Raw genomic sequence first — 16204 nt, 5'->3', positions numbered from 1 at the left:
GGAACAGTGGGGATGCCGAAGTTTATCCTTTTCCCCCTGTTGTGATTTTGGACTTTAGTTTGTATAAAGCAGAGAGGGACAGGCATTTTCACCTCCAACAAAAAATAGTGTTCTTGTATGCCGCTTTTAAAGGCAGATTTGTTTTATTGTAGACAGTCTTGCCAGTTGATATCCATTCCTTGAGAAAATGGAATTTATTTAATTAAAAGACTTCTATTTCAACTGGGTTCAACCGCCTTTATTCCATTTTGTACATTAGAGTAATGGTGTCGCATTAGTACTGACAATCAGTCACTTGGAGCCAATGCTCACAAATTACATTATATTTTTTTTGTTTGTCTGTAGTTTAAAGTGTATATTCTGGTTGACAGTAATAATATACTGGGATGTACTTGTTTTGATCTGATAGGATGTTTCATGCATCCCGGAATGAGCCTGCACATTGTCCAGCGGGATTGGTACTCTAAAAACTGCTCAGCAAATACAAATTGAATAAAGGCCTTAGTTGGTCTAGCCTCTGTCTGTGTTGTAGATTGAACTTCCAGTGGTAATCCTGTAAATCTTGTCTGTCTTCTCTTTTGGTCATAATGCTCACTGTCCAGATTCAAACCAGAGGTCATATTCTTAGGTCTGAGATTGGTATGGACATATTTAAATTTTTAAGTCAAAACAATATTTGTTAGAAGTAGCATTCGTCTTGAAGGTCAAGTGCCTAATGTATACTAATTTTTATGCAGATGGAGAATTTTTATGCGTGCAAAGAATGGAATCTTTTTTCCACATTGATAAGTAATCTTACCTTTCTGGCTCAGATTTCCTGCCAGTTGGTTGTTATTGGGATATCATCCATCCCCATAGTTCAGCTTTCCTTCTAGATGGTGTTTTCTCTTGGCCATTTCTCCTTTATTTGATTGGCTGTGTAGTGCGTCCCTAGTGTTATACTTCTAAGAAATAAAAGTTTGTAAACTGACCCTGTTGACCTCTTATTTTTCTGTGTAGCAGTTTAGTGAAGTGTTCAGGGAATACTGCTACCTCATTGATTAGAATAAAGGAGTTCCCTCCTGAATCACTAGTTGCTATCGGACTGTAACTAACACTTGCAAGTCTTTGTAAGAAAGACGTACAAGAACAACATTAGATTGGTTTGTGGCGAGTTGCTCTCCATTGTCTGTTACTTGTAAGTAATGTAGGTGTTTTTTTCCTCCTTCCTTGCTGTTTTCTTTTATGAACAGATGTAGGTTTTCTCGTTTCTCTTTACTTTGCTTTATGTCCACTCTTTGAAATCACAAAAGCTTAGCTTTATGTTCAAGTGACTAATGTTTTTGCTTAGATACTTGATTGATTTTGGGGCACCTCTTTGTTTCATTTTGCTGCGCTTCTCATTTCTGAGAAGGGAAGGTTCTGCTGTTTTGAAGACTTCTTGTGAATTCTAGATCCCCTTGTGTCGACATTGTGCACTGATTAGGTTGTATTGGGGAGATTACCTCATCTAGTGAGCTTGTGATCTTTGCACTTTATTATGCCTTGTTTTCTACCTTCACAGAAAAGGCTGCTGCTATTACATGGTACCAGTTCAACATAAAATTGTACTCTTTGAGGTACTGGAGTTTGATATGGGATCATTATATGTTATGGAAAAAAAGTCTACTTTGCAACTGTTATTAAAAGAAGTTCGCATGGATTGTATCTGAGGCAGGGGTGTAGGCAGGATTTCTGGCAGTGTACGCAGATACTTTGGCTGTCACTGCCATTATTTGGTGTTTCCTTCCCCCTAGTGATGTGACTTGTGCTCCCTGCATTTGCTGAGAGTTCCACAGCTGTGACAAGTCATGCTGAGAGATCAAGTCAGTTTTGTTTGGTATGTTAAGGTTTTGTGCAGCTACCCTGTCCAACAAAATTTTCTTTTAGGTCTGTGTTTACGTATGTAAATGATCTCACTATAAAAATGAGGTATATGCATTGGGGTGCTTGTAATAGAATTCTGTAATTGTGCAAGTTGCAGTGTGTCATGCATGTAGCACTTTAGATGCATCAGTTACTGTACAAATGAGTCCACATTAAAGTTTTGTTTCATTTAAACGTGCTGAACTTGGTGTCCTTGAACTGAGCAAAATACTGTCTTTTTGTATTTGTCCAGTATAGCTTACAATAGTATGTATGGTTATGAAAGATCTTTGGTTAGTTCCCAATGTCTGAGTAGTGTCTGCATTTCAAATGTAACTTTTGTTTTCTTTGATTTTACAGACACGAATGCAGAGCCTGCAGCCTGACCCAAAAGCCCGATACAAGAGTGTGTACGAAGCTCTTAAAAGAATTGCTGTCACAGAAGGAATCTGGCGGCCTTTGCGAGGACTCAATATAACCATGATTGGTGCTGGACCAGCCCATGCCTTATATTTTGCCTGTTACGAGAAAGTGAAAAGATCTTTAAGTGATGTTATCCACCATGGTAGCAATAGCCACATAGCAAATGGTATTTGAACCCAATTTCTCCGGTGACATTCTGTTGTAGTTCTCTTCTGCAGCCTATCGTCTTCTTATACTTAATCATCAGTAACTGTGTAAGCTTTTTAAAACCAGCTAGTGTTTTGCATGCTTTTTTTAAGCTCTGCAGTGCCTAACATTGTTTTGCAAACTAAAAAAAAACTTTTGTGTTTGATGCAGCATCAAATTTCTGGGTGGTGTTTGCTGTGAGCTGATTTGTACTGACACAAAATGGAAGTTATGTCATCATTCTCAGTAGTACGTCATTGATTTGAGATTTATAATTCAAGCTTCAGTTTTTCTAATGACCCCATGGGTGGAATGTTATTGTGGTAAGACTTCAGGTTTAAGATTTGAATGCGCTACTGTGAGAGCTATGCTATGTTGTACTAAGTGGCACTGTACTCTGCTACAAGGGTTTAATAGCTTTCTGCAAGTCTTTATCTGGTATTGAGCTTCCGTCCTCATGACCTGAAGGATCAAGACTGGCACCCCTCAACTGAGAACTTTGTCTAGTTACCCCTCCCTTTTACCCATAATGCATTGGTGACTAGGACCTTTCTCCAGATCTCTTTAGCCACTTTACTGTTATCTTGCTAAGTGAATGGCCCCAAGCTACTGGTAATTTAAATTGTGCTCTTTCTGCATAAGAGAGCAGTTTCCATTTATTTCCAACATTTGATTCTAGTTTTCAGCCCACATTGTTCCTTTTGATCTCCTGTTTTGTCAGTGTACTTGCACTCCCACCCCCCCATTCTGGCTAGGCTTCATTTTCCTCTTGTATTTTTTTTTCTTCTTCCAGTTCAAAGAATGGGGTATAGTCCATTTATCCTCCTCCTGTAATCTTTCTTCTGTGTCTCAAACATTTTTATCTTTCTTGTTATTTATCTACAGTGTCGTGGTCTGAATTGTTTATGCCACTGTCATTGCCATTTGAATATTAAGATTATTATTTATTTTATTTATTTCGCATTTGTTAACCGGGTTAGTCCAACTGAGTTTGCAAACAAACCCATTTTCAGTGGAGACCCGAGGGGAAAAGCCCCAGCAAACATAAGCAAAGATAAACATACAGGACAAAAACTGTTAAAAACAATACTGCAAAAATGAAATTAATTTATAGAGAGAAAAACAAAAGAAAAAAAAGGCAGAAGTAAACTGGTAAACAGCCTTGAGCTTCTTGAGCTCCAAATGATTCCTCCCATACCATTGGACCAAAGGTAAAGTTTCAGACTTGTTTTATGGCATAGTTTTCATACTTTTTACGGACAAGACAACCTCTAAGATTTCAAGAAGTGCCAATGTGGAACAAATTTCTTTAAGAAGAGAAGCAGTTGATATTTTCAGATGTTTGGAAAAGGCTTGTTTTTCTTAGACAAACCTTTGATCCAATGGGATGGGAGGAATCATTTGGAGCTCGAGAAGCTCAAGGCGGTTTACTAGTTTACTTTTGCCTTTAGCATTTCCCATTCAGATCCTTATTCCATTCAGGCTGTTTGTCTGCCCCTTGATGTTGAGATCACAGTTGATGGACTTGTCCTGAAACTGACAACCTTTGATAGTTAACTATCTCAATTTTGTCAATACCATTGGCACTGGGTTCATTACCTTTCTCAATGTCAGGTGAATTTTTGATGAGCCTAACATCTCTGGGTCATGGTCAGTACAAAGTGTATCAGAGCGGATTCTTCCATTCTAGAATTTCATTTTTCTTTGACAGTGTATGTTGAGGCCGCCTCTCTCCACATGGATTTTAGGCTTTTGGCCATTCAGTACCTGGCCTGTCAACCTGACAAGACAGTACTGGCTATGAGGATGCAGGATTCCCTGCAGCCATCATTCCTTCTGGCATGGATCTCTACTAATGCTACATCCTCTGAAGCATGTTCTCCTGCCTTGACAGAGCTGCACACTCTTTTTGCCCTGGCACCAGTGATTGACTGTTCCAGTTGTAATAAGCTGCTTTGGACGTACAGTTTCTTCCTCTCCTTTGGAGTCATCCTCTTCAAAAGTGCTGTGGAAGGTCAGCTGTAAGAGGAAGCACTTTGACTCATCCCATAAGACGTAGATGTGGATGAGTAGTTTTTCTCCACTGTCCCTTCCAGGTAATGCCAAGATTGGGAGGATACTGATAAGAGTTAAAGTGGGATGGACTGTGTAGACATCCCACAGTATGTGAGCGAATACTGTAGACAGCGGTTCAATTTGTAGTGAGTTTGGTTATGGAAGAGCTATTGTGTAGTGCTTTCTGGAACAAAAAGGCAGGACAGAATAATTCTGCTTCCTAAAGACTGGATTGCTCTGGCTAGTTCTCTAGAGGAAGACTCCATTGTGATTGTAGTTACTTTGAAGAGCCCTTGTACCCCACAGAACCAAGACATCTTTCCATCCATCATTTAGAGTCTCATGCTTTGTACTCCCTGGTGAAACAAGTGTACTTGGCCTCCACCTTCATTCCAAGACAGCAGACTACATGACACATTTTTAAGGTTCCAGGGAGAACTGGTATGTGATGCTCCCAAGGCGGTGATAGGCTTCCAAGTCCAGTGGAAGGGTTACCAGGGAGAACTAGAAAACCGTTATCTCAGATGTCAACCATATCCTGCATTTCTTCCCAGGCCATGCACTTTGCTGATAATAGAGAGCACTTTGCTAATAGAGGATAGTTCAGCAAGAGCAGCAGATACTGACATTACCACCCAGTCCTGTGCTTTGTTGCACTTAGATTTAAGTTAGGACAAAAAAGCCAACTTTATTATTGACCGATGTGGCAAAATCTTACCCTCCTGTTCTTTTCTCTGCATTCTTGGTCTCTTACTAAAGAGCAAGACTTGCTGTTAAGGTGAAGTTTCCGCCTCTGAACTCACCCATTCTAGAATGCAACAAAGTCAATGTCAGTTATGGTTCAAAATGAGGCCAACAGTAACCAGATAGCAAGGAATCTTCAAAAAAAAAAAAAGTTGCTGAGGTTGCAGTTGTCACTGGTAGCAACGGTAGGGGTATTACGACCATCCAGCTGAGGGCCTGCACGTTGCTGTCTGAGGACTTGCTTGACTGTCCTCCTCTGGAGGCAGTAGGTCACCTTTAGTCAGCCATTTTTCTCCTAAATGGCTATCATACAGGGTAAGTGAGTGAGGACTTCCAATATCCAGCGGTTATGGGTCCCCTTCAGTCGATCGAATGTTTACAAGTTCGAACCACATATGGCAGAGACCATATGTTCGAACTTGTAAACGTTCGATTGGACTGAATGGAGATCTACGTACAGAGCGGAAAGGGAAGATTTCTGAGTTGGTATATTTAAGTAAGGGATTGTGAGGGGTGCAGGGGGGCGTAGCCGCCCTGCTATAGATGTTTAGTTTTGTGTTTTTTGTTTTATGCGTTTTTATTTCAGTGTTCGAACTTTTACGAGTTCAAACATATGGTCTCTGCCATATGTGGTTTGAACTTGTAAAAGTTCGATCTACTGAAGTAGATCCGCGGTTATACAGTCCCAGTTCTTTTTGGTGCCCAGCAAACTGAAGGACCTTGGCCCCATTCTCAACTTGAGCTAGCAAAATATGCAGCATTGAGCCTCCCCTGGTCTCTGGCCCTCTGTTGTGCGGTATTGCACCTCCCCCTTTCTCTGGCCTACTGTTGTGCAGCAGTGCGTCTCCCCACCCAATCTCTGGCCCACTGTTGTGCACCAGCACTCCTCCTCCCCTGGTCTCTGGCCTACTGTTGTGCAGCAGTGCATCCCCTCCCCTTTCTCTGGCCCACTGTCGTGCAGCAGTGCACACCCCTCACCACCATCCGTGGGCCTACTGTTGTGCAGCAGAGTGCCTTCTCCTTTTTATGACCTGCATAGACTCTCACAGTTGCTAGTCGTCTACCATTGAGTAGTAACTCCTTTTGTTGACATGCCATTGCATAGTCTCCTTTTCCTTAGTATGTTTGAACTGCAGTGGTACTGGTACTCTCCTATTTTGGTTCCCCTGTTTATATCTTTGATGTGGCTTTTTTCAGTTTCTATGTCTGCATCTACAGTCTACCTGTATTTGTGGTCCACTGTTGTACAGGAGTGCGCCTCCCTTTCTGTCACCTACTGTAGTAAAGCAGTGTACCCCCTCTCCCCATATATCGGGCCCACTGTTGTGCAATAGTGCACTTCCCTGTGTCTGTTGCTTGCTACTGCACAACAGCCTACCTTTCCATCACCATGACTTGCTGGTGTGCTGTAATTCACATTTCTGGAGCTGTGGCCTGCCACTGTGCAGCAGTGTTTGTTGCTACATATGTCACCCACTGTTGTGCAGCTGGGCACCTGCCAATATGTATGACCTGCTTAGAATCGTACTAGTTGTCTGATAACACATTAAGTAGTAACCCCTTTGTGACATGTCATTGTGTAGTCTCCCCTTTCTCTTGCATGTTTGAACTGCTTTGGTGCTGCTACTGTACTATATTTGTATCCTGTCATTGTGTAGCTCTCCCCATTCCTATCTTTGGTATGGCATTATCTAGCTCTTTTACAACCTTTTGTCCATGACCTACCACTTTATGGGTTCCCATTCCGTTTTATCCATAGCTTGTCTTCCTTTTATAGACTACTTTGATTGTCATGCCATTTCTACCTGACAAATTTATATAGCAATTGCTCAGCTCTGTGTTTTGCATGGCTCCGTATTAAAATGCTGGCACTCGAAATGCCAGTAAGCTGAAAAAAAAATCAAAATCCCAGGGGAAGAGAGAATCTTGAAAATCGCTGTTCTCCTGTAACCCCCCCAAACTTTATATATACCAACTCTGAGGTTGCTTTACCTCTGAGAAAAGGAAATATTCCAAGAAATGGCATCTTGGACTTGGTTTGTGTAAGTCCATTCTTTTGTTATTCATTCTCTATATTTCAAGACTCACTGTAGTGGGTCCCGACATTTCAAATCGTTGCAGTTTTAGCCACTCCTCAGTGCTCAAACACAAACTCGCATAAGTGCATATACACGGGTTCATATTATATGACTGAAGATACATTCTTTTGAATGAGTCTTGGTCGAACTTAAAGCAACAAAATGGCAAAATAGCAAATGCGGCTTTTAAGCGAATTCTTTCCCAGGGAAAGAATTTGCCTGGCCGCTTCTGTTACTTTGTCACTTTCGGCACTGTAGTCCGATCTCTGAGTTGGTATATTTAAGTAGTGGGGATGTGGGGGGCAAACTCCCCACTTTATGTATTTCAATTTTTTTTCTTTGGAACAACGTTTTTTTTCCCTTGGGGGGAAAAAAAACTCTGTTCTGAGCTTTCGAGATTGTAAGCTTTCGCTTAATGGGGTCGATTTAATTCATCGTTCACTTTTTTAAGCGTTCGATTATGTAATATAGACCCCATATACACAGTATCCTTTGTCCTCAGGACCACTCCGACTGCTATAAAGTTCTGTGTGGTAGTCAGATTTCATTGCTACTTGTTAAGAAGTTATAAAATGATTTAATTTTAAACCTTCTCCAAAATGATCAGAAGAGTGACGTGAGAATTGTAATTAAAAGTTTATAGATATTTATGAAATTCAAATTAAATTGTTTCGGTTCGTTAGGAAATGTGTGCAGGATGGATTTTGAAATATTCTCTTAATGAGGTTAATATTGGTAAAACCGCTGTACTAATAGTTCTGAAGAAACGCAGTTTAACCGCATGAAAATGGCCATTCATGTTTCCTGAATGAATTTTAAGCCAGAAAAATTAGATGACCCACTGTGCATTTAATATCGAATGAAGCAGTGCTTAGAACCTAACTGCAGAACTGTTTCATTCCCTGCCACTTCATGTGTGAATTGTATAAGCTGGTATATTTTTTTTAAAATGTCTATTGCACCAAAATTAGCAAAAATATTCCATAACATCTGAGTTATAGTTGCAGTTCTCTTACAGAATATTTTCTTTCCATTTTTATGGACCATGGCAGTTTTGCAGGTGCTATTGTAGTTGAGGGCCTCACCAGATGTACAGTAGCAAGCCCCGCCCAAACCCCACCCCCCTGATATGTCCTTCATGAATATGCATTCCCTCCGAATGTACAACCGAAGAAAAAGTGCACTTGACATTGTAATATGACAGTAAATATAACAGTAAACTGTTTACCAACATCTGTAATTGACAAGTTTTATTGCACTAATAATATATACTAATAATAAGCAAAAAAACAAAACCATCAAAACACATTTACCATGTAGCATTATAGTTCTCTTTGTCAGAGTCGGAATGCGATGGTTCACTGTTCCAATTAATGTCCAAACGGAATCTTTTTCTTTCTTTTTTTTTTTTTTTGTGTGCAGGTGTCACAGCTGACAATTCCTCGTTATCATTGGCAGGACCTTTTAATAAGAACAGCTTTCCTGGGTGATACTATATTAACCGTTTGTGTACATGTAATATTTTCATATCATGTATGCACGAGCAAATTAAATATGCAGACCGGGTTGTCACTCAATTTGCGGCACGCCTACTTCTGCGCGAAACAAACTGGTGAGGCCGTCAACTACAATATCGCCGTTTTGCATTACATGTGTGATTAAAGAAATGTTTTAAACTGTTCCCATTTCCTTTTGTGCCCTCAGCACAGTGATAGCTTTGTAATTATGATGTCACTAGTAGCGCAATCTCTTGCTTATGTTTGAGTTTCAGTCAACATTGTTAAATTACTGAGGTTGTAAACCAAGGAACAGTTTTGACTTCACCAGCAGCTGCCAAGGAGCGTGTTCAGTTTTATCCAGAAAACTATAACCTCTGTGCAGTATCCCAGACAGTCTGGGGGAGGCATGGTACACCAGACAGACCTGATAGCATGGTTTCAGGTTGTATGCTAGCCCTTTAATTTAGCAGTTTGGTTTGTTTTCATTACTGACTGAGTAAATTCTTTCAGTGGTGCCAAATCTTTTAGGGCAGCTTGGCCCAAGAGGTTGAGAAAACTGATGCTGCATCTAGTCTGTTTTGCTTTTTAACCTCTTTCTTGGCTATTAACAACAACTTTCTCATTGTTACAACGTAATCTGCTGTGATGTTTGCCATTAATTTTGAATATTGACAATAGTAGCTGCTTTTCACTGGATATTGTATGTTTTTAAGTATTCTTTTATAAATATGATATTTGTATACATGTATAATTTTGGTTCGTCTCCTGTTTGTTTACCTGTTCATTTGAAACTATTTTCTCGTAATTGCTTACAGTTGTCATGTGCGAACATTAAGTGCATACAATATAGGAAATCTGTGGAACTTGCTGTACTGAAATGAATTTAAGTAATGCTAGGTTTACGATAACAGTAGTTTCCTCATTAAAAGTATGTTTGCACATTCTGACCTGAAGAATCTAACAGTTTAGTATCTGGCATTCTTGGGAATACTAAATGCAACTTAATATGTGACTTGTAATTTCATTGTTAATGATTGAATCTGTTTTCAGTATTTTTCCAAAAGTGGAGTGGATTTAGGTAAAACAGCAGGTGAGAGTGTAACCCTTTCTCAAGATGAACCTGAATGCATTTGGGTGTGTGTAAGGGATTAGGACAGTTTGTCACTGAGAATTTTGAAGCCCACTTTACCAACTGTAGTTCAAAGCTATTCACAAGGATATATTGTACGAAAAAGTGTCATTTCTTTCTGAGACTGTTCTGTACAGTCATTTCCTCTGTGTGATTAGGGCCAGTTTGTTCAAAACATAGTTTTGGTCATTGGTTTTCCATAGATTTATTTGAAAACCTATGTTCAGCTTGTATTGAAGTTTAAAACTGGATTTGGAGTTGATGCTCTGTGCTTACTCTGCCTTTCCTGATGTTCATCGTGTTACACTGCAGCAGTGATTACACTTGGGTTATCCTGCCGTCAGGCGGTCCCGCAGTCGGCCAGAGTTCCAAAGTCTTCTTCCTCCCTGACGTCAGTCGCTTCTTCCCTGACGTCAGTGCACCAGGGGTATATAAGATGCATCCGACACCATTTTCTTCAGTCTTTCTTGCCGTGCGGTGCCCGAAGCAGAAGCAGTTCACAAGTGCCGGTCGGCACTTGTCGAATTTCAGATCAGAAGTCTTCAATAAAGCCAAGTGCCCCGTTGGGGAAACTTTTTTTCTTGCCTCAGACCGATGTCAGAAAAACTTAATAATTGTATTTCTTGTGGGAAGCAAATACCTCATAAGGACTTCCACTCTTACTGTATTCCATGCCTAGGCCCTGATCACGACGTCACTAGTTGTCGGTTTTGTGCTAGATTTAACAAACGCACTATAAAAAGACATTTTAATTTTGCTTTGCACTGCTTTGGCCAAAGGTTCAATTATACTATGCCGTCGGATCAGCCGGCGACCGCAATTCCGAAAAAACTCAGACAAGGATAAAGACAGGCATCCGAGGTCCAAAACTGATGACGAAACCTTTTCTAACCCAGTCGCCGGTTCTCGGTGAGGCGCTTTCGCAGCCCCTGACACCCGCTACCTCAGAGCCACAGGCTGCCTCCGACTTCCACGTGGAGACAACTAGGCCTCTGGAAACTCAAGGTATTGGGCCTATGGAAACTAATCCCTCAGATGGGTCCGGAGCCGCTGAGCAGGCATCGGCCTCTGAGGGTGTTTACAGACCTTCACAACTTTACCATTAAAGCAACAGCCAAGACAAAAGTACCATTAAAGACAAAGAAGCAAGTACAGCATTCTCCTGGACAATCCTCCATGCCTAAGAAACAGATGCTTAAAATGGCCGAAGACCTCCTTACTCTAATCGGGGGTTCCCATCCCCCTCCTGAGAAAAGGCGTAGACAGGATACAGACTATGATTCCTCTGATCAGGTTTCCATTTCCTCTGATTCCTCTTCAGACCAGGGATACTCTCTACCCCCCTATGAGGACTCTGATGCTGAAGAATCTATCCCTTCAGCCTCTCCTCCTGAGGATTATTCTTTTGGGGAAATTTTACATACCATGAGGGAGCATTTCCATTGGGAAAGTCAGGATTATTCAGAATCCAAGAAAAGGCTCAGGGATTTCCTTTTATTGCCTCAGCACAGGCCCCTGGCTATTCCTCCTGTGCTAGATATTGTGGATGATGTGTTCTCTGAATCCAGCTTATCTCCTGATTCTTTGCCCCCTGCACCAGCCAAGCCAGATAGGTATTAGAGTCCCTGACTCTCAAGTTTCTTTATAAAAACCTTTCTGCTGATCCAGAAACTATTTCCCAGGGTCCAAAAGGGGTTAAGGCTTCCATTGCAAAAAATCCAGTACCCTCTGACAGAGATTCCAGAGCTTTGGATAGATGGGGGAAGAAAGTTTACACTTCTGCAACTTTAGCAGTAAGGGCTTTAAATTGCCAGTTTCACATGCTTTAAGTACCAACAGTTTCTAATGGCTCAGTTAACAGAAAATGCTTGCAAGCTCAGAAGCTCCTGACTAAAGAAATGCAGGATTTATTGCATCCAGTTGAACAGGTGGGAAAACATACTTTGCAATGTGGTTTTGATTCTTTAGAGGCCTCTTGTAGAGCCGCAGTTACAGGTTCTGTGATTCGAAGACATGCTTGGTTAAAAGAACAGAGTTTACCTGATCATGTTAAGGCAAAATTATTGGATTCTCCTTTACAGCATGATACCTTGTTTGATGTTAAGGCAGAAGAGGTGTTAAAGAAAATGGAGGATAAAGCTAAATCTATGCAAACAGTCAAGGATTTCTTACAAGTACAGCCACCTCGATTTAGCAGAAATTGGCCAACAAAGAATTGGTCCTTTCCAGTGTCAGGCCACTGAGAGGCAGATACAGATGCCCAAGAGGCAGATCTCAACCCCAAGGCTCTAACAGACAACGACAGTGGGGCACCTCAACACCAAAAGGAGGTGAGGACAAGTCTCAACCTTACAGGAAACACTCCCAATGACTTCCCCCTTCGTACGCCAAGCACTTCCCTTTTGGCAGCCCCCTTAGGGGGAAAACTAGCACTTTTTTCTCAAAACTGGCGAACAATCACCCAAGACAAATGGGTTCTGAATATTGTGTCTCAAGGTTACAAGTTCCACTTTCATACTTTACCAAGGCTAAAAGGAATGCCAGACCTGCCACAGAATCAATGGGCAGAGGCACAAAAACAAATTTCAGCCCTCATGGACATGAGAGCTATTTAAAAAGTACCACAACAGGAACAAGGACAAGGATTTTACCCAAGACTCTTCCTGGTCCCCAGAAAGGGCAAGGCCTGGAGGCCCATACTAGACCTTTCAATTCTAAATACTTACCTGGATATTCCGAAATTCAAAATGTTGACTTTACAGCATCTTCTTTCCATGCTGGGCAAGAAGGGCTTGGCTTGTTACTCTGGACCTCAGAGGCATATCTGCATGTCCTATCAGACAAAATTGCAGAAGATACCTCCGATTCAAAGCTGGTACAATGCACTACCAATTCTCTGCACTGCCCTTTGTGAAGACCCTGGGCACAGTAGATAAGCCAAAGTGCCTGGCACCAGTAATTGCATTTTGCAGACAAAAAGGAATTCAAATATATCCATACCTGGACGACTGCCTCATTCAAGCAGAGACCAAGGGCATTCTTCTACAGCATCTGGCATTTGTAAAAAGGTTGCTAATTTCTCTAGGGTACACAGTAAACGAAAAGAAATCAACACTAGTGCCCTCACAACAGATTATATTCCTGGGTGCCTGCTTAAATACAACGGCCCAGATGGCTTATCTCACACCAGATAAACAAATTCAATTAACTCAATATTTTCAATTACTGGCAAAAAAGTCCCATCTCCCTGCAAGAAAAATTCTGCAGGCCCTGGGATTCATGGCATCCTGCATACTACTAATACCATATGCCAGACTGCATATGAGGAAATTACAATGGTACCTAAAAAGTGTTTGCACTCAACACTCTCACAGTTTACAAGCAGTAATACCAATGATTCCCTGCCTACAGCAGGAGTTTCGATGGTGGGCACAGGCATGTCACCTAAACAAGGGTCAGCCTTTTACCCTACCCACAGCCAGGCAGACTCTTAACAACAGATGCTTCGGATTACTCCTGGGGAGCACACATGGCAGGAAAATGCATTCAGGGCAAGTGGACTTACAGACCAGATGCATCTTCACATCAATCAAAAAGAGATGTTGACTATTCAGACTGTTCAAAATGCCCTAACAGCTTTCAAGGACCTTCTGCATCCAGGACAATTATTATTAAAGACAGACAACACCACACTAATATGATACATAAACAAGCAAGGGGGCACACATTCTTATCCCCTATGCAGGCAAGCCATGACCTTGTGGAACACAACTCTAACGTATCAAGTTCATCTGCAAGCACAATTCCTGCCAGGAAAGAAAAATACTCTGGCAGACTGTCTAAGCAGAAATATCATGGACCCTCACGAATGGAAATTGAATCCACAAATCTTCAGCATGGTAACGCAAAAATGGGGATGCCCAGACATAGATCTTTTTGCCTCCCCACTGAATTGCCAACTACAAAGATTCTGCACAAGGACTTATCACACGCAAGCATGGAAAGTGGATGCTGTCTCGTTCAGCTGGAAAAGCCTAAAAGTTATGCCTTCCCACCACTGCCTCTCCTTTCAAAGGTACTCCTAAAAGCCAGACAAGAAAAAACACAGATGATCCTGATTGCTCCAGACTGGCCACGCCAGCACTGGTACCTAATCTTAAAGAACTTAACTCAAGGCCCACCATGGATTTTGCCTCAAATTCCACACCTTCTGACTCAACAAAACAATCAGATCCTGCACGGTCAGCTCAAAACCCTAAACCTGGCTGCATGGCAGATTCATTAGTCAAATAGGCAACCCCTTTCGCTAAAGCTGTTATGGATGTCATTTTGGAGGCCAGGAGGCCTAGCACCAGGAAGGCTTACTCAGAAAAATGGAAGAGATTCTGCGCCTGGAACCAGGCTCAAAGCCTAGACCCTCTTGTCCCAAACATTCCTCAGATTTTACAATACTTAACTGAGATGCTGGACAAAGGCCTATCCTTCTAATCAATTAAGATCCACGCCTCTGCCATTTCAGCACATTACAACATTGATCCTTCTCTATTCTCTCATCCCTTGCTAAAGCAGTACCTCAGAGGAGCTAAAAACATAAGACCGCCCCGGAGATCACCAACACCAACTTGGGACCTCAATTTTGTTTTGGAAAAACTGACCCTGCCACCATTTGAGCCTGCCAATGCAGCCGATCTAAAATTTTTATCATGGAAAACAGCTCTGCTCCTGGCAGTAACTTCAGCACGAAGAGTCTTAGAGCTACAGGCATTAATGGCAGTGGAACCGTTTAATTTTTCATCAGGACAGGGTTTCTTTAAGGACAAACCCTACCTTTATGCCAAAGGTGGTATCTAGTGTGGCTCTTAACCAAACCATCCATTTGCCAACTTATTATCCAAACCCCCAGAATAAAGGGGAGAAACTTCTGAACTCTTTGGACATACACAGGCAGCTACGCTTCTACTTGGACTGGACAAAAGCTTTCAGGAAAACTGAGCAACTGTTTGTAGCATATGCTGCAGGATCACAGGGCAAGGCTATCTCAAAGCAGACTATATCCAAATGGATAGGACACTGTATTCGTTACTGCTACACATAGCATGGAAAATCAGCCCCTAACAACATTAGGCCACATTCCACCAGGGCAACAGCCACTTCAACAGCCTTTCACAGAGGAGTACCTACCAATGAAATTTTGGAAGCTGCAACTTGGAGTTCAGTGCACACCTTTACCAAGCATTACCACTTGCCTCTTTACTCTAAATCCAGAGCAGGATTTGCCACTGCAGTTCTGCAGGGCCTCATAGCCAATCCTAACTCTTTTTATAGACCAGCCACCCAACCTTAGCTTTGGGATTCTACCCAAGTGTAATGACTGCAGCAGTGTAACACAATGAACATAGTACAGTTTTGTACCTACCATAAATGTAGATGTTAGAGTGTTTACACTGCTGCAGTCCAGAGTACCCTCCCTCCCTCCCCTCTGAACTAGCTGGACTTATCTATACCAACCTTTGTGGTGTATTTGCTTGTACCTATGTATTGCCTACCTACTTGGAGGCGCCTGACATCTGGGGCAAGAAAAACTGAAGAAAATGGCGTTGGATGCATCTTGTATACCCCTGGCGCACTGACGTCAGGGAAGAAGCGACAGCAACCGACGTTGGACCAAGACTTTGGAACTCTGGCTGACTGCGGGACCACCTGATGGCAGGATAACCCAAGTGTAATGACTGCAGCAGTGTGAACACTCTAACATCTACATTTATGGTAGGTACAAAACTGTACTTTAGATGTATTATTTTGTCTCTGCCTTCATTTCTGTATGGGAAGGTTGGCCTGCTTTTGGATTTTGGTCTTTGCATATTCTCAGTTTTCTTCCATTTAGCCAGCCACAAGACTGTTAGTCTTACAGAGGTTTTAGTACCCTGGCTTTTGCAGAAGTGTGTCATTGCTTGGCATATGCACTACTAGTGCTTCATCATGCTATACCATCCATATCAATACCAAGTGTGCTGCCAGAAGAAAAGGGACCCAGCACCAGAGCAGTTACTGTAATGATATTTATGAAGAGGAACAATAAGGCCTGTTTACTCTTTGTTCCACTTTCTATTTATCTGTGAGAGATGCTGTCATTGTTTACTTTGAAGATGCTTCATTTGGGGAATTGCTTATTTTAATGAAGTAATCTTCCATTTGTTGGGTGCAAA

The 16204-nt window shown here is 41.7% G+C and overlaps 1 protein-coding gene across 3 annotated transcripts in view; it reads left to right on the top strand.

Moving 5' to 3' along the window:
* Nucleotides 1-16204, top strand: part of SLC25A37 (solute carrier family 25 member 37) — a 311455-nt gene that overhangs the window by 162112 nt on the left and 133139 nt on the right. For 2 of the 3 annotated variants that reach the window (XM_044083112.1, XM_044083113.1), the window contains exon 2: nt 2245-2473. In XM_044083112.1, coding sequence (XP_043939047.1) covers nt 2245-2473 — 229 coding nt within the window. Of the gene's footprint in view, nt 1-2244; nt 2474-2505; nt 2562-16204 lie in introns of those variants that run through there. The other variant, XM_044083114.1, reaches the window with a different exon arrangement.

Source organism: Protopterus annectens, chromosome 9.part0 (genome assembly GCF_019279795.1).
Source record: "Protopterus annectens isolate FY-2018-M chromosome 9.part0, PAN1.0, whole genome shotgun sequence".
Lineage (NCBI taxonomy): Eukaryota > Metazoa > Chordata > Ceratodontiformes > Protopteridae > Protopterus > Protopterus annectens.
This window is presented reverse-complemented; position numbering and strand designations above follow the sequence as displayed.